The sequence below is a fragment of the Ochotona princeps genome, chromosome 2 (genome assembly GCF_030435755.1).
Source record: "Ochotona princeps isolate mOchPri1 chromosome 2, mOchPri1.hap1, whole genome shotgun sequence".
Lineage (NCBI taxonomy): Eukaryota > Metazoa > Chordata > Mammalia > Lagomorpha > Ochotonidae > Ochotona > Ochotona princeps.
Genome location: NC_080833.1, coordinates 33,372,961 through 33,391,165, shown reverse-complemented (window position 1 = coordinate 33,391,165; position 18,205 = coordinate 33,372,961). Strand labels below are relative to the sequence as shown.

At 46.8% G+C, this 18,205-nt stretch overlaps 2 protein-coding genes and 1 long non-coding RNA gene across 7 annotated transcripts in view; 1 reads left to right on the top strand and 2 right to left on the bottom strand.

The window, feature by feature from the left end:
- Window positions 1-8,580, bottom strand: part of CFAP57 (cilia and flagella associated protein 57) — a 74,200-nt gene extending 65,620 nt beyond the window's left edge. The window contains exons 1-3 of one of the 5 annotated variants that reach the window (XM_058679946.1): window positions 8,448-8,580; window positions 7,924-8,097; window positions 140-456 (exon numbers count right to left, since the gene is read on the bottom strand). In XM_058679946.1, coding sequence (XP_058535929.1) covers window positions 140-456; window positions 7,924-8,080 — 474 coding nt within the window. In that variant the 5' untranslated portion in view covers window positions 8,081-8,097; window positions 8,448-8,580. Of the gene's footprint in view, window positions 1-139; window positions 457-7,923; window positions 8,098-8,321 lie in introns of those variants that run through there. The other 4 variants (XM_058679945.1, XM_058679947.1, XM_004591505.2 and 1 more) reach the window with 4 other exon arrangements.
- Window positions 8,554-17,532, top strand: EBNA1BP2 (EBNA1 binding protein 2). Its single transcript, XM_004591668.3, has 9 exons — window positions 8,554-8,721; window positions 8,799-8,882; window positions 9,190-9,359; window positions 9,950-10,073; window positions 10,852-10,941; window positions 13,292-13,367; window positions 13,616-13,712; window positions 16,558-16,720; window positions 16,859-17,532. The coding sequence occupies exons 1-9, from the start codon at window positions 8,656-8,658 to the stop codon at window positions 16,907-16,909; spliced, it is 921 nt and encodes a 306-aa protein (XP_004591725.2). The 5' UTR covers window positions 8,554-8,655; the 3' UTR covers window positions 16,910-17,532.
- On the bottom strand, window positions 10,086-11,435 carry LOC131483066 (uncharacterized). The gene is made up of 3 exons (XR_009247498.1): window positions 11,273-11,435; window positions 11,126-11,150; window positions 10,086-10,230 (listed from the first exon to the last, which is right to left on the bottom strand). It is a non-coding gene; the product is annotated as an uncharacterized LOC131483066 (long non-coding RNA).
- Window positions 17,533-18,205: the final 673 nt, after the last annotated feature.

Here is an 18,205-nt window from a genome sequence, read left to right as displayed (position 1 = left end):
TAATCAACACTTTATGTGGTTACTGCAAGAGTAACTGCTAAAATGCAAGTAATAAATTAATGGGACCCAGATGAAGGTCAATAAAAGACAGCTCCTGCCAACTTTTCATACTTGGCATGGATGTTTGGTTAAGAGGTACCTGATAGATGGGGTTGTTCTGAACGTCGGTTCTAACAATGGCCATGACTTTCTGCTTTCCCCACAGCCAATAGACAAGGTTCGACTCTGGAGGTGATGTCTGAGTCAGTAGGTATTTGGAGTCTGGGGAAAAAGCCATACTAGTAAACTTCTGAACCGGGAAATCAAAATTGTTAAGGACTTTGCGTTTCCGGCAGGGGATGGATGATAGTTCATAAATGGTGACGGTGGGCTTTTCTTGCACAGTTTCGGAGATGGCCAGGTATCGCCGGTTCGGACTGATGGCCAAGGCCAGCATGCCTTGGCTCTTGTCTGAGCCTGCAAACAACAGGTGAAAGGGGATTATGAGGGTCGATCAGGCTAGCACTACATTCAACATGAGCCTGGTGCCACAAAGAAAGGCACACAGGTGGTACATATCAGTTCATGGCAGTGTCTTGGCATGATGATGACCAGGATGGGTAATCCCTGGAGGCTGAGGTGGGAGGAGGCAGGAAAGCCTGAGTCAAGCGTGGATGCTGTAACAGGTACAGCACAGTGGGAGAATCACATGGTAGGCAATGGTGCTGCCCATGTCAGGTGGCTCTCTGATCTTGCCTGGAGCGGGCAATAACAGCCCCTCCGAGAGGCCTTTTTGCTATGACTGGCCAACTGCCCACATGCTTCTTCTGTTCCTTGTGAACTTTCCTCAGGTAGGTGATTTGTAGGACAATGGGCAAGTCTTGGCCAGGAGAAGGAGACAGAGGGCTGCTGCAATGGTTGTATGAAGCCTGTGGTCTCCTGCAAACCGAGAACAGAAGCCCTCGGTGCCCTCTTTTCTGGGATATACAGGTGTTGTCTGGAGACAAGGCAGTTTTTGTCATCCATTAAGTAGAGCCTGGGGCAAGGATGGAAGTGCAATCGGGATGCTGTTGATTCTGGTGCTCCCTGGGCACTTTGGCTTTTATGGACCCCATTACTCATTATTAAAATTGATTGGTTGGTTTAAAAGGTAAAGAAAAAAAAGAAAGGGAGGGAGTGAGAGGCAGGGGCACTGGGACTGCAGAGGGGAGGAGTGGAGAGTAGGGACCATTTGGTAATAAGTGAGGAAGAGGAATGACTCTTAAAATAGAATGCAGGCTGGGGAAGTTAGGAGCAAAAGTGAAGATCACACCCATTGTCTTTTGGTTAAAATGACTCATCCAGGGGTTGAGGTAGTAGGCATGCCAGCATCCCACAGGAGCAAAGGTTAAGTCCAGGGTGCTCCACTTCCAACCCAGCTCCCTGCTAAGGCACCAGGGAAGGCAACAGATGACTCAAGTACTGGGGCCACTGCTACCCATGTGGGAGACCTTGATGGAGCAATGGACTTCTGATTTCAGCTTGGGTGTTGTATCTGGATAGTGAATCAGTGGATGGAAGATCTCTGTCTCTGTAACTCTGCCTTTCAAATAAATACATAAACCTTTAAAAAAATAACCCATCTGTCCAGTGCAATGGCCCAATTGGTTAATCTTTCACCTTCAAGCACAGGTAACCTGTATGGGTCTCAGTTCATGTTCTGTCTGCCCCACTTCCCATCCAGCTCCTTGTTGTGTCCTGGGAGAGCAGTGGAAGATACACATGGGAGAACCAGGAGAGGCTCTGGCTCCCAGCTTGGGATCGGCTCAGTCCCGGCTATTGAGGCCATTTGGGGGAGTGAACCAAAGGATGAAAGATCTTTCTCTCTGTAAATCTTTCCAATAAAAATAAATAAATCTGGGCCCAGCGGCGTGGCCTAGTGGCTAACGTCCTCGGCTTGAACGTCCCGGGATCCCATATGGGAGCCGGTTCTAATCCCGGCAGCTCCACTTCCCATCCAGCTCCCTGCTTGTGGCCTGGGAAAGCAGTCCAGGACGGCCCAATGCATTGGGACCCTGCACCCATGTGGGAGACCTGAAAGACGTTCCTGGTTCATGGCTTCAGATTGGCACAGAACCAGCCACTACGCTCACTTGGGGAGTGAATCATCGGATGGAAGATCTTCCTCTCTGTCTCTCCTCCTCTCTGTATATCTGACTTTGTAATAAAAATAAATAAATCTTTAAAAAAATCCTAAAAAAGAATTTGCTAATAAAAATAAACTTTAAAAATTATTCAGCTCGCTCAAAGGTGTCAATTTTGTGTATTTGCTTCTAATATGATTTGATTTGTTCTAAAAAGATTTATTTGAAATGTAGAAAAAGAGAGAAAGAGAGACAGACTTCTTCCATTTCTTCTGTCTTCTAGTTCACTTCCCAGGTGCCCACAACTGCCACAACTGGGTCCGCCTGAAGCCAGGTGCCAGGAATTCCACTTGACCTCTCATGTGGGAGGCAGGAACTCCACACTTGTCCATCTTCTGTTGCCTCTCAGGCACGTTAGCAAGAGACTGGATTCTGATCCTGGCGGCCCTGTTTCCCATCCAGCTCCCCGTCTGTGGCCTGGAAAAGCAGTCCAGGAGGGCCCAAAGTGAGGCATGGTTGAACCAGGGACTCTTATATGGGATGTTAGCCTCCTAAGCAGGGAATCAACTTGTGCCATAGGGCCCTCCCCAGTTTGATTTGAGAATTTTCTCATTTATTATTATTGTTTTTTGTTTGCAAAGCAGAGAGACCCAGACTTCTATCCTCTGGCTCACTCCCTAAATGCCTGCAGGAGCTGGGAACCCAGAACTCAGTCTGAGTGTCCTACACGGATGACAGATCCCCAAGTACTTAAGGCACCATGTGCTGCCTGGATGATGTACAGTAACAGGAAGTGAGATCACAAGCGCACGAGCTGGGATTCAGACCAGGCACTCTAATATGGGTTATGAGCCTCCCAAGGGAGCAACTCAACTGCATTGTCAACAGACTACCCTGTGGTTTAATTTCTTTTAAATAGAAGTCTTTACCTTGGGTTCACAACAGTGGAAGGCATAAAGTAAGGATCTAAATTGATTCCAATTTCCCAAATGCCTTGTTAGTTGTCCCAGAGCAATTACAAACACGACATTTATGACACTGAGAAGTTATATATTTACATTCATTCGATTTACTGAGGTTTCTGTACAAGGGACACAATGCTTTTTTGTAATCCTTCTTGTGCTTGGAAACCTGGCAAGATGATCATAAGGAAACAGGAGGAGGAAATGAAAATGATAAATTCTATTTTTTGGTATCTGGTGGGAAGGACATATGGCGAGACTTTCTGATAAAGATGTCTGGAGCTGGATGTGATTGTAGGGGTAGTGGGAGTGACTGACACAGGGAGGGAAAGGGTTCTCCAAAAAGATAAAACGGAGCATGGGCTTGCCTACAGGAGGCAAAGGAGAACGGCTGGTTGCTCCTCCTGTGCTCTGTGCCAAGCTGCTAACTAGCATGCCCTCCTTGCTGATGTGGTGTGAATGCACCTGTCTCCACAATGATGCTGAGGGCTCCTGTGAGGCACAGCCTGCAGCTTTCCTGCCCTCTCAAGCACCAGCTCAGTAGGTACTTCCCCTATGTTGATGGCGTTCTATGAAATGTTTTCTGTTTTACCCGGCTGATGGCTTTCTCTGTGAAGTCTTTTCTCCTCTCCCATGGATCTCCTCCAGCCTTCCTGGAAACTCCTTCAGAGCTTCTTGTGCTCATTCTCTGGTCTGCTTCTCTCTGTGAACATGCTCACTCCCTGGGGGACTCTCACCTTTTCATTTCTTCTTTATGCTGGTGACTTCCAAATGCTCATTTCCAGCCAGGACCTCTCCCGTTGGAGCCTAGACTGGGAAATCACACTGTTTACTTCTCCCCATGTGAACACCTACCTGGTAGGTGTCTCAGTCTCAACACATCCACAACCCAACTGTTTCTTTTTTTAGTCTTAGTCTTCTCCTATCAACAGTGACTCCATCCTTCTGGATGCCTGGCACAAAAGCCTGCTCCTTTTTCTTATCTACTCCATACTGGTCTACAGAGAAATCCTGCCTTCAACAGAAAGCCAGGCTTTTATTTCATCTCTCTTTACTGCCCATCCAAACCTTGCTCTCAGCACCCTTTTCCCTCACCTGGATTACAGCAAGTACTGCTCCCCACTTCCTCCTTTAGCTCTCCTCAAGTTTATTCTCTGCACAGTAGCCAGCAGATCCTCATCATGTCCCTGTGCTCAACACCTGAATGGCTTCTCATTTCACTTACAGTAAACTGGACAGTCCTAGATGCTGCTGCTCCCTATTATTTCTTTGGGCCATCTTCTGCTGTTTTCCTAGGCACATTAGCAGGGAGCTGGACTGGAAATGGAGCAGCCAAGACTCGAACCAGCGCTTGTATTGGAACACCAGCAAGGAAGGTGGTGGTTGAATTTGCTGCACCACAATGCCAGTCTCTCACAGGATGTTCTTAAGAAAATTTTGTTGAGTGAACAAATGAGTATGTCTTAACCTCATCCTGACTCTGGGCCGAGCAAGCAAGGCACGGTCTCCATTGCATGTGTGAGGAGAGTGAGCCTCTATTAAGCTCATAAAATGGAGAGCTAGATCAAATTTAGATCTCATGATTTCATGATCATCATATTCTTTAATTCAGCTCTTTCAGATGCCACCCTCTGTGTCCAGGATCTGGAATTCTCTGTCCAAATGGTACAGAGTCTGGTAACAAACTCAGCACCAGCTTGTTCCAATAGGTCTGTATCTACCTTTGGCCTAGGCCTGAAGGTTGGTCAAAAGGTATTTGTTTATTGAGCATGTGAGTGGAACTGGAATCTATGGATGGGGAGGAGCTGCACGCATGCAGGCATGTGATGGAGTTCCCTGCATAAGGAAAATGGTCCAGGAAGAAAAGTGTGAGACCATGGGCACAACTGGACCAGGATCTTATTGGATCCATTAAGCAGCAGGTCAGATACAGCTGAAGAGACAATCCGAGAACTGAGATGAAGGTAAAGGAATGACCTGGGATGCAACAGAGAGGCTAAGAGTTGGAAAAATCAAGTAAGTAAAACACATGGAGGAGCGAAGATGGAATTGAGCTGGTGAGGAGTTTCAGGTGACAACAAAAAAGATTCTATATTTCAAGTAACAATTACTAAACATTTCCTAGAATCATTGAGCAACATTTTCTAGGATCACTGAATCCCAAAGAATGCTTAGGAGGATAGAAACAGAAAAAAACCCCACCTTCTGTGACCACCTCATTGACATTTCAATTTTGGTTTATACACAACATATAACATACATAACATAACATGTTATACATAACATCATATCATCTTAAATTAAGGCAAACATGGTATTTAACCTTTTGGGATTGGCTCATTTCATGGTGGGAGGGTTTGGGGAGGGGTGGGGAGAATCCAAGCACCTATGAAACTGTGTCACATAATACAATGTAATTAATGAATTAAAAAGAAAAAACCCCACATATTCATAAATGTGTGTCTAAAAATAGACAGAATTCTTAAAATAATTGAGAAAAAAAGAAGACCAGAAGACTTCAATGGCTAATATCTTAACATGGTGACAAAAGACAAGGCAAAGCAAGCAAACCATAGAATATGATCTATAATGTGATGATAAACATTGTATACTTGGGCAAGTTATCTTTTTAAAATGAGAAGGAATAAGGCCATTTTCAGACAAACTACAACAGAGAGCATTTACCATTAACACACTATTACTAAATGCAGAGGAAAAATGACCTCAGCTGGAACAATTGATTTGTAAAGAGTAATGGCAGGCAAAGGGTTTAGTCAAGATGAGATCAAATACAAACAAATGAAAACACATATAATTAGGACCCAGTGCAGTGGCCTAGCAGCTAAAGTCCTTGCCTTGGACACGTCAGGATCCCATATGGGTGCCAGGTCTAATCCCAGCAGTCCTGCTTTCCATCCAGCTCCCTGCTTGTGACCTGGGAAAGCAGCTGAGGATGGTCCAAATTCTTGGGACCCTGTACCTGCGCGTGGGAGACCCGAAGAGGCCCTGGCTCCCGGCTTCGGATCAGCTCAGCTCCAGCCATTGTGGTCACTTGGGGAGTGAATCATCAGACGGAAGATCTTCCTCTCTGTCTCTCCTCCTCTCTATATATATCTGACTTTGCAATAAAAATAAATAAATCTTAAAAAAAAAGAAAATAGATGTAATAAAATCCAGTATATATTTGGGGGGGTGCAGCATAGCAAATCACAAAGGAAAGGAATTGCTTAGCCTGGTAAGTACATTGAGCAACAACCACAGGGAACATCCTTCCCTTTGAGATCAGAAACACAAGAGGCGCTGCTCATTTTCCTTGTCCCTGGAGGTATTCACCAGTACATCAACACAAGAAAGAAGCAATAACACTATCATTATTTATACATGATGTGGCAGTCTGTGTCAAAAACTCCACAGAATCTCCCGAAAAGTAATCAGAATTAATAGCAGCTTAGCAAATATGTTGGATGTAAAAATCAAAAAATAAAATTCCACTGCATTCAATACGGTTTATTCCAACAGAATATTACACGTTGTTTTTTATAAACTTGACCTTATCAACAGTAAAATATTCTGTCCATCAAAAGACTCCACATGGACATGAATATATGTTAATTAAAACCAATTTTAAAATAGTGCTAAATTAAAAAATAAAACAGAGACAGAAAAATCAAGGCCGAAAGTACTAGGCTAAGTTATTTGCAACTCACAAATGTGACAAATGTTGGTATATAGAATATTTAAAGTGTGCCCCAAGAATTCATAAGGAAATTAATAACTTCTGCCACCAAACAGAAAAACAAGACTTACAAAAGGCAGTTAACATAGGTCTACATAGAAGTCCATAAACATGTAAAAATATATTTTCTCATTAGTAATACAGAAATACAATTTAAAGCACCATGTCTTTTCTCAGCTCCTAGATTAGCAATGTATCAGGAAATTGTATGGCAGTAGGGGACGGTGGGCTTGTGCTAGAATGGAGACCTTTCTGTACTTCTGGCAGGAGTGTGTGGTGGCTGTGCATCCCAGGGCACCTGGGCACATGTGGACACACATACAAGAATGAGTAGAAACGAATACAGGTAAGTGTGCAGTAGTATGGTTCATGACGACAAAAGGCATTTCAGAAATGTCCTCCACCATTAGAACGATGATAAACTATTCAGGGCATTACACTCATGCGATGGAGCACGATACAACAACAGACTGAACTCAGCTTTATGATTCAAGATGTATGAATGTCAGGGCTGGCATTGTGAGTCTGTGATAGTGGACTCCCACGTGGGCCCTGGTTTGTGTCTTAGATGCTCTACTTCTGACCCAGCTTCCTGCGAATGTTCTGGCCCAAGTGTTTGAGAGACCTGGAAGAAGTTCCTGGCTCCTGGCTTTGCATAGGCCCAGCCCTGGCCATTGCAGCCTTTTGGGGAGTGAACCAGCGGTAGATCTCTCTTTCTCTCTGTCTCTGTTAACTCAGCCTTTCAAATATAGAAACAACTCTTAAAAAACAAAACAAAACAAAACCAAAAAAATCACCAGACTTCACTGTAGCGATGGCTTAATGACTAAATCCTCACTCTGCGTGTGCTGGGATCCCATGTCAGTGCTGCTTCGTGTCCTGGGGCACTCCACTGCTGACATAAAACCACACTGAAGATGCATGAAAAAAGATTCTTCATATTCTTGTGAAATTACAATAAAAATGTATTTTAAAGTTAGCACTATTTTATATGCTGGGTGTGGTCGACCATGATTAAACGATGCAAGCCGACATTCACAATACTGTCCCTCCACATTCACAGAGCTGCATATACCTTCAAACAGGCCAACAGCCAATTTTTCAAGGATGGAAAGGGCTTTACCTGGAATGAATTTTTGCCATTTCTGATCCACATTGTACTTCACGCAGTGGTTTCCTGAAGGAAACATAACAGTCTGCTCGTCGAAGAAGAAGATATTGTTGGCTACGTGAGATCGAAGGCCAAAAACATGCAGCGACTGGGCTACCACGCTGGACATGGTTTCTAGTCAGAGCTCTGCTGAACACAGCACACAGGTAAAGTATGGAAGCGCTCCGCCCACCCGGACAAGCCCCGCCCCATGACACGCCCATCGCTGGCCCACACGCCCCGCCCAGGACGCGCCCCTCAGCACCTCACACACCCGTCCCAGGACACGCCCCGTCCCCGGGACACGCCCATCGCTGATCCACACGCCCCGCCCCCTAGGCGCCCTTCCCTCTTGCTCTTTCCGCCCTGACCCTGCTCCTTTTCCTGTTTCCTCCACTCCCTGGCGTTTTCCAACGTCTCCTCATGCTCCAGGCACTTCGTCCCACCTTTCGCTTCTCTCTGGGTCACCAGATCACGTGCTTATCCAGAAATCTTACCCTCCCGGATCTCATGCAACTCGGGCTCTTCCGAACGCGGAGGCGTTCCTATAGTAACGGCGTACCGGAAGTGCGGGCTCACGACCGGAACAGGAAGTTATGTTAAGAAAAAACCTTGCCGGCTAGAGTTGTGGGCGCTCAGGCGCCTCGCGTCCACGTGGAGCCACAGGTATTGTTGCTTTCCCCGGGCAGCCGCGTGTGCTGTGGCATGGACACTCCCCCGCTCTCAGGATCGGACTCGGACTCTGACGAATCCCTGGTCGCGGACCAGGAGGTAGGTGTCCGCCGAGGGGCCGGGCGCGGACGCGGGGACCTTCCCTGGCTGGTGCTGACCACCCTTGTACCCCGCAGTTGCAGGATGCGTTTTCCCGAGGACTCCTGAAACCAGGCCTCAACGTCGTACTGCAGGGGCCCAAGAAAGCCGTGAACAACGTGGTGAGTCCAGAGCCGGCTCGGAGGTGGGATGCGCTCCGGAACCGGATCGGGGGTACCCGGAGGTGGGGTGCGCTCTGGAATCAGATCGGGGGTACCCGGAGGCGGGGTGCGCTCTGGAAACGGATCGGGGGTATCGGGAGGTGGGGTGCATTCCAGAACTGGATCGGGGGTACCCGGAGGTGGGTGCTCTCCAGGACCATGGTTGTATCTGGGAGACAGTCTTGGTCTGGAAGGGTTGAGCCCCCCTGATGTGGAGGTGGTGTCAATGTTAGCGGACCTCCTTTCTGAGGGTTGGTTTCTTCACTAGAATGGCCTGAAACAGTGCTTGGCTGAATTCAGACGGGATCTGGAGTGGGTGGAGAGACTCGATGTGACCTTGGGGCCTGTGCCAGACACCAGCGGGTCGCAGGCAACACCTCCCAGCAAGGACCAGGCAGCCGTGAATCCCGAAGACGACTTCCAGCGGGAGATGACTTTGTATGTCGGTTTGCAAATGCGGGAGGTGTTGGGGTCCTTTGTGCTGGAGAGTTTGGGAGAGGGGAGGCAGTTGTGTGGGTTGTTCAGGTGTCCCAGGGGCTGTTGGCATTAGCCTGGGAATGGGACGGGGGAGGACTGCTGTTTTCTGTAATAAAGCTAGAATGGTCTCCCTGGCCAAGGCAAAGTCCAGCTGTGGGCAGTTTTGAAATGTCATTTACCATGTGTGTGTGTGTGTGTGTGTGTGTGCATTTGTACGTGCGCACTGCATGTATGCACTCAGTAATTCAAAGTGAATTGTAGGTTTGGCTGTGGACTTATATGTAGTGATTTCATAATTTATCCTTGGCGTTTGTATGTTGGTAGGTACCTATAGGGTGTTTGTTTTCCTAACATAATTAATTTTTGCAACACTTTTCCTTTGAAAGAATGACAGTGAAACTTCTAGATACCAAAATTGGTGAGGTGTTACTAGTTCTGGTTTGTTGGGGTGGAATGCCCCTCTGAGCTTGGGCAGTTCGTAGGAGGCGGTGAGAAGGAACGGAAGTCCCCTGTCTTCCCTGCCTGTTTCTCACTGTGTCCTGGCTTTCCAGCTACCGCCAGGCCCAGGCGGCGGTGCTGGCCATGTTACCTCGCCTCCACCAGCTGCAAATCCCCACCAAGAGGCCCGATGACTACTTTGCAGAGATGGCCAAGTCGGATCAGCAAATGCAAAAGGTAAATGGCATTTAGGAAAAGAACTGTGAGAAGTGAGCTGGGCTGGGCACGGTGTGGAGAGGACAGAAGAAACACGTCTGCTGTCATCTCACCATGGCCGGTGAGGAGTGCTGGGGCTGCCAGATGGCTACTTTTCTTTGGGCCTCAGTTTTCTCTCCTGTAAAAGCAAGGAGTTGATGTATGGGTCAGCTACAGTATAATTTACAGAGTTGGTGAACTTGGTTCTCATTTCACTCTGGGAGGAACAGAGTTGTCAGTGTCTGATTCAAGATCCATGGAGATAGTTCCCAAAGGCCTCCCACTGGGTTTTAGGAGCTCTTGTCACGGTGCTGCCCAGGGAAGGTAATATAGAGACGAGCTCAAGACACAGCTGTGCATTCACATGGATGGGTGCTTGTCTTTTAACTGGAGTGTGTGTGTGTGTGTGTTGGCAGAGGTCACATGCCTTCTATCTGCCTGGCATTTTTATCATGTTTGTGGTGTTGTAGAGAAGGGCACGGAGCTTGCATTGCTGTTTATCCCTCAGTTCAGAGACGGTCAGAAAGCTGGTGCTCTTGTAGGAGGTCAAGCTGTTAATGGAATAAATGGCATTGAGTGGGCAGGCAGCCTCCAAGTTGCAGCTCCACATAGACACTTTTCTTGGTGCCTTGCAAAGTGCTTGACTATAAACACATGTTGGAATAGCCGATTTATGCGTTTTGTGCTTGGCAGAGCTGGGAATGTCTTCCGCATACTGGTTGTCCCAGATTGAAATAACTGACAGGGTTTGCTGTTTTAGATTCGACAGAAGCTGCAGACAAAACAGGCCGCCATGGAGAAGTCCGAGAAGGCCAAGAGACTGCGAGCACTCCGGAAGTATGGGAAGAAGGTGAGAGTGCTGTGGGGACTTCCCAGGTTAGACTGCCCTGGTTGGATTGGGCTCCATGCCCATGTACCTGAGCAGGTGTTTATTGCTTCTAGTGGAGCGTGTGTGCTGGTGTCTGTGAGCAGAGTCGTACCCCGTCCCCAGGGGGCCCAGGAATCCTGTCACAGCAGGAGAGCCTGTGCTTCACCTCCTCTGGGCTTCAGCTGCCACACCTGTGTGGGAGAGCAACGCAGTAAGATCAGCGGTTTCCAGCAACATCCTTAGGGGAAATCTCCGACTCCCAGAGTTTCTAGGAATTTGTGTACATATCCCTTCCATCCCCCTAAAAACTCACCTGGTGATTCCAGACTGCATTTCCGGGATTCATAAGCCAAGCTGATCGTCACGTTTTTGAAGGAATTAACTGTGGACTGTATGAATGTGTGGCACCTGTGTGAATGATGAGTGACTGGGTGCTAATATGAAGCCATTTCTGGCGCACAGTAGAATTGCTCTTGGTTTCCCTTTACTCAGGCCCAGCGGCGTGGCCTAGTGGCTAAAGTCCTCGCCTTGAACGCGCACCGGGATCCCATATGGGCGCCAGTTCTTATCCCGGCAGCTCCACTTCCCATCCAGCTCCCTGCTTGTGGCCTGGGAAAGCAGTCGAGGACGGCCCAAAGCTTTGGGACCCTGCACCCACGTGGGAGACCCGGAAGAGGTTTCCCTTTACTTCATGGGCACCTGAAAAAGCAGACAGGAATTAAAGTTAGGATTTCAGGAAAAAATGAGTATGAGGAAAGTTAACCTGAGGGTTAAAACTGTGTCAACATTTTCTACATGAGCACCTGTATTGTGGGGTGTGGAGCTCTTGTCTCCATTTGGGGTCGCCTCACTGATGGTTTCCAGTGTAGAGTGGACCAGGGTCTTGTCCCCTGCATGAGGTCTCCTGTGGGTTTCTGATCTGGAGGTGGATGACTGGGAATATCTCAAAGACACCAGCTGTCAGTTGACACATTGTATTTTATCAGAAGCAAAGCTTAGATGTATTAGTTCTCAGTTGTTACTACTTATTATTTGAAAAGACTAACAGAGAAAGAGGGAGAGACCGGAATGTATCTGCTGATTCATTCCCCAAATGGCCACGATGGTTGGCACTGGGACAGGTTGAACTGGGGGGCCTGGAACTCCATCTCGGTTTTCCATGTGGTACAGGAGCCCAAGCACTTGGACCATGTTGGACTGCTTTTCCCAGGTGCCAGTATTAGGGAGCTGGATTGGAAGTGGAGCAACCAGGGCACCAGTTGGTGTCTGTATTGGATACTGATGTTGTGGGTGGTGGCTTCATTCACTGTGCCAGACACCAGCCACAGCTCAGCTTCTAAACTGAGGAAACCTTTGGGGCAGAGGTCTCAACTTGGGGGGATTGTCCTTTAGGGAATGCTTGCTACTGCAAGCCTTTTTGGTTGGTCACATTAGGGGATAGAGAGGATACTACTGGGATCCAGTGGCAGTACCCAGATCAGGCCTCTGTCCCTCCAGCAAAGAAGTATCCTGGTAGAATGTTGGCGTAGGTGAGAGCTAGAGCCCTGCTTGGCAGTCTTGAAGTGTTTTCTTCATCCTTAAAGCTTTGCTGTTTCTTGTTTGTTTCCTGGGAAGGTTATTTCTCTTCTATTTTGGTATTTTCATGCTCAGTAACATAATTAATGGAGAAAACTGGACATAGATCTAAACATGATTTGCTGGTTTTGTAGGCAGGGTTGTACAGTGAGATGGGAGTGCAGGCTGGGTATGAACCTGGATTCTGCACTTCTTTTTTTTTTTTTTTTTTTAAGATTTTATTATTATTATTGGAAAGCCAGATATACAGAGAGGAGGAAAGACAGAGAGGAAGATCTTCCATCTGATGTTTTCACTTCCCAAGTGAGCCGCAACAGGCCGGTGCACGCCGATCCGAAGCCGGGAACCAGGAACCTCTTCCGGGTCTCCCACGCGGGTGCAGGGTCCCAATGCATTGGGCCGTCCTCAACTGCTTTTCCAGGCCACAAACAGGAGCTGGATGTGAAGTGGAGCTGCCGGGATTAGACCCGGCGCCCATATGGGATCCCGGGGCTTTCAAGGCGAGGACTTTTAGCTGCTAGGCCATGCCGCTGGGCCCGATTCTGCACTTCTTAGGAACATGACTTGGGCAAGTTATTGTGCTTCAGAGTGGCGTATAATTTCAGCCTCACTGGGTAAGTCAAGAGGTAAACTAAGAATATACTTAGAATATAATAACAGTCTCCTCCCTGCAACATAGTATTACTGTCGTTATAAAAGAATACATTTGTAGTAAAGGTTTGGGACAGGTCTTACTGTCTGTGTGTCCCTAATGCAGGTGCAAACAGAGGTTCTTCAGAAGAGACAGCGGGAGAAAGCACACATGATGACTGCCATTAAGAAATACCAGAAAGGTCAGTATGTCTCTCAAGGATGTAAGGGAGCAGGGGACCAGGTACCAGGGAGTTTACTTGAACAGATAGAGAGCTTTAGAGCCTTCCCCACAGCTGTGTAACTATTGGACCTGCATTTTGGGAATGATGTAGGTAGTAGAAAGCTGTTTCTCTTAAAATCATTGTAGTAACTACCAGCCTCATTTTCGGGTTTAAACTTTCTTTTTTCACTAACAACAGTACTGATCAAAGTACTTCTTCACCAACAGGCTTCTCTGATAAACTGGATTTCCTGGAAGGAGATCAGAAACCTGCTGCCCGCGGCACACAGGCAGGCGCTAAGGGGGGCCAGCAGATGAGGAAAGGGTAAGGAGTTTTGGGTGTGGTTCTGTCCTGTGTTTGTTGGGCCAGCAATTTGTGAGCATGATTGGAGACCTCCAGCAGGAGCGGCCTCAGTCCACAGAGTGTGGCTGCTGCGGCCATGACTTCTGCACGTTGCCTGCTGGGCCTTTATGGCCACATCAGCCTTGGAGGGTGAAATCAGGCGCTTTGGGGTGGGCGTTTGCTGCAGGGAGTAAGATGCTGCTTGGGATGTTCACATCCCAAATCGAGAGTCTGAATTTGAATTCCTATTCCACTTCCAATCCAGCCTCCTACACTGCTTCCTGCTAGTATAGACTCTTGGGAGGGCGCATGTAGTCACACAGCTGCTTGGGTACCTGCCACCTGTGTTGGAGGCTCAGAAGGAATTCCTGGCTCCAGGCTTTGGCCTGGCTCAGCCCTAGCTGGTGTGGGCATTTGGACAATGAACCAGTTGGGTGTAGGATCTCTTGCTCTCTGCCTTTCAAATAAATAAAAATAAACTTCAAACAAAATGTACTGTTTTGGCACACTTTAAGTGAATGTTGAGTCACTGTGGTTCCGTCACCCATGTGATGGTTCAGGGTGCGGCTGGAGGTGCAGCCCCTGCTGCTGCTCAGGAGGAGACAGCTTTGAGCAGGTCACTGCCCGTTCTAAATGTTACTGCCTTATCTGCCAGAATGAGCAGGTAGTATGTGCCTCCTCATACTGTGAAGATTAGCAGTGTTGGCAGTTTAGTCCTTTAGTCCCTAAGAGACAAAAGCAACTGAAGTCCCTCCCTTTAGTCCACCTTGCTGTTTTGTGGACGCCAGGACTGGAAATAACACTGATTTCCATTTAATACAGAAAGTGCTATGATAGAAGCGTCTTAGGGACTAGTATGTAAGCATGTCTTAGAAATACCTGACAGTAGGGGCTAGTGTTGGCACAGGCAGTTATTTTTTTTTTTTAAACATATATTTTTATTGCATTTCCTTTTTTTTTTTTTAATTAATTACATTGTATTATGTGATAAATTTTTTTATATGCACTGGGATTCCCCCCGCCCCTCCCCAAACCCTCCCCCCATGGTGGATTGCTCCACCTTGTTGCATTTCCATAGTTCAAATTCAGTTGACATTCTTTCATTGGAGGTATTTACCAAGCATAAAGTCCAGCATCTTATTGTCCTGGTAAGTTCAATGGTTTCTTGGTGAGACCATCTCTGGTCTGAAGGTAGAGCCGGCAGAGTATCATCCCAATCAATCAAAAGCCCCAACATAGTATTTCCAACCATTTCCAACATTATGACACTCATTGACATGGTATTGATTAACCAATATGTTAATAGGAAAATGCAGGTTCTCAACCACAACCTGTGACTTCTTCATAGACATTTCAATTTTGGTTTACATTCAGCCGTGTTCTATACGCCTTAAAATGGCTTAGATTGCTGTTCAGCTGTCTCATGCCTATTTTAATTTTAGTCTTTAGCAGTTTATAGCATTGAAGCATGATTTCGCTGAACCTGGCTGTTTTTCGGGTGGTCTAACTCTATAATTCTAACAGGATACATGTCAACAGTTTAGGTGAGCATGTTTAGGAGGGGTGTGCAGAGAAATCTTCCATACCCCAGTGAGGAGTAACTAATCTTTGGCACAGGCAGTTAAGCTACAGGTTGTGATGCCGACATCTCATATCGGAGTACAGTTTCATTTCTGGCTGTTCCCTTTCTGACAGCCTGCTGCTAATCTGGGAAACAGTGGGTGAAGGCCCTGGTGCTTGGGTCTGGGAAGGCAGTGGGTGCAGGCCTAGGTGCTTGGGCCCTGGGAGACTGGATGCAGTTCTTGGCTCCTTGACTTCAGCCTATCCCAAACCTGGCTTTTTTTGGCTCTTTGGAGAATGAACTAGCAGATGGAAGATCTCTTTCTGGCTCCCTGTACTGCTCCTTCAAGTAAAGAAATGCAAAAAAAAAAAAAAAAAAAGGAAAAAGCAAAGAGAAGAAATACCTGCTGTAGTAGAGATGGCTTCCTAAGCTTAGTCTGAAGGATGAATAACAATCAGAGGAGAACAGAGGGTGGTTTGGTTTGGGGAGGAAGAAGAATATGAATGAGCAAAGACATAGAGAAGTAGAGCAGCAGGTATGTGTGAGGGAAGCTGGGAATGCAGTGTAGCTCGAGGAGTGGGGAGGTGTGGCTGGCAGGGGGGAGCTGGGCGGTTATTTGCCTGTGGGGGAGCTTGGGCTTTATCAGTGCCAGGGAGACACACGGATTTTACTAACATTAAGGGGCAGGTCTTATTGATGCTTTGACAAGGTTACCAAGCTGCTGCTTGTGTGGGTGACTTGAGGGAAGCAGGGAGAATGGCCAGGATACTTCCGCAGAAGTCCAGATAAGCAGTGATGGTGACTTGAAAATGGCAGTGGGGTGGGGAAGGCAAAAATGGATTGAAGAAACATTCAAGAGGTTGGATGAGGACTCAGTTTAGAGAGTGACTGCTGGGTTTTTTGGCCCAGGTGCTGGAGAGGTGGTATAGCCCCACCCTGCAGTGAGAGCTTGTGCTGAGGGGTGATAAATCCAGGTGGTTTTCATGTGCAAAATTTGAGGTTCCTCATTTGGGATGACAGGTTTTACACTTTATTACGTTTGTATGTTCACTCTAAGTGTATATCCTTGAGAGGAATAGAAACAGTACAGGGTCATTTAGCAAGATTTCCAAAGCTGCAAGTCACACGACACATGTACATCCTTGTCTGCTTGCCTCATTTTCCTCCCCAGTTGGTTAACACCAGGTAGAGATGATGTTTGCTTGGGGATTTTGTGATAATGAGCTGCTGAGTGACAGTAACACCCGTGGGACTACATTTTTACAGGCCTAATGCCAAGCGACGGTATAAAAACCAGAAGTTTGGTTTTGGTGGAAAGAAGAAAGGCTCCAAATGGAACACTCGTGAGAGCCACGATGATGTATCCAGCTTCCGGGCCAAAACGGCACATGGCAAGGGCCTCAAGAGGCCTGGAAAGAAAGGATCAAATGTAAGTGAGCCAGGTGGCCCAGGCCAGGGGCCAGCGAGGCTCCCCTCCAAGCTCCCCACTCCTCCCCTCTGTGCTTTTGCACGCTGCAGCAGAAAGTCACAGGCTGTATGATTAGATGTGCTGTTTCTTTCTCTGCAGAAGAGACCTGGAAAGAGAACAAGAGAGAAGATGAAGAGCAGAACACGCTAAACAGAGAACCAAGAAGACATGAAGACATTGACTTTCATATGATGGGTCCCTTCTATTTCTTTTTATAAAAAATGTCTTCAATAAAGAAAAAGCTTTTGAAGAACATATATCCTTGGTTGAAAACTCAGGACTAGGAGGCTGGCTTGTACAGTGGATTCAGCTGTTTGCCATGCCAAGTTCCCATTTTGAAATGCCAGTTTGATCTCAGGCTGCTTTGCGTCTGGTCCAGCTTCCTACTAATGCTTCAGGGAAGGCAGCAGATAATGGCCCAAGTACATCGGTCCCTTCCATATATCTGGGAGACCCAGATGAAGTTGCTGATTCCTGGCTTCAGCCTGGTCTAGACCTGGCAGTTGTGGTCATTTGGGGAGTGTACCCTTGGACTAAAAGATCTTTGGCTCTCTGCCTTTGAATTAAGTTTTAAAATAAAACTCAGGACTAGAAAGAAGGTTTAGAAGTTGGATTGATACTTTGAATGTTTTAAGTATTGCTATTTATTGATAATAATTTAAACTGAGTCCAAATTCCTTTATGTTAGATGGCTATTTAGTTAAACCTCCCTCACCCCTTAAGTTAATAAAATCATGATAAATCCCTGTACAGCTAGGTGAATTATAATAAACTTTGCTTATGGTACAGCTGCTGGTTTCCTTGGGTCATCATCACCTTATATTTTTCTTGTCTAATTTTCCTCCTGTATCCTTTTTTCCAGATACCGTTTTACCCACCTTACCGTTTTCTCTGAATCACATGTCAAAGTCTGCATTTTAGTTCTTTTGTGAGATTTTATTCTTTATTTTGTTGAAAACTTAAAATATTTTTGAGATATGAGAGCTGCTATATTTTTATTTCACTCTCCCAAAAGCCTGTGGTGACTGGAGCTGGGCTGAGGCCTAAGTTGGGAGCTGGAATTCCAACCCGGATATCCCATATGAGTTGGAAGAGCCCAGTCACGTGAGCCATCTGCTACCTCCTAGGATCTGCAATGTTGGGAAGCTGGAGTCCGGAACCAGGACTGGGACTTGAACTTAAGTACTCCAGTATGGTATGTGAGCCTCTTACCTTCTAGGCCAAGCACCTGGCCTTCTAATTATTCCATTGGATATGTATTTATTTTGGCTTTCATTTGACCTCTTGAGAGTTCTTTAATTCTCAACTTGTTCCCTTTTCATATGCTTTTAACCCTTATTCTGTAGGTTCAGTGTGTTAGCCATGTTTCTGTTGTGAACAGCCCTTTCCTTTGTGTGTGTTTTCCTCTGTTCGTCATCCGTTGCCTCAGCCTCCCATGCATCTTGG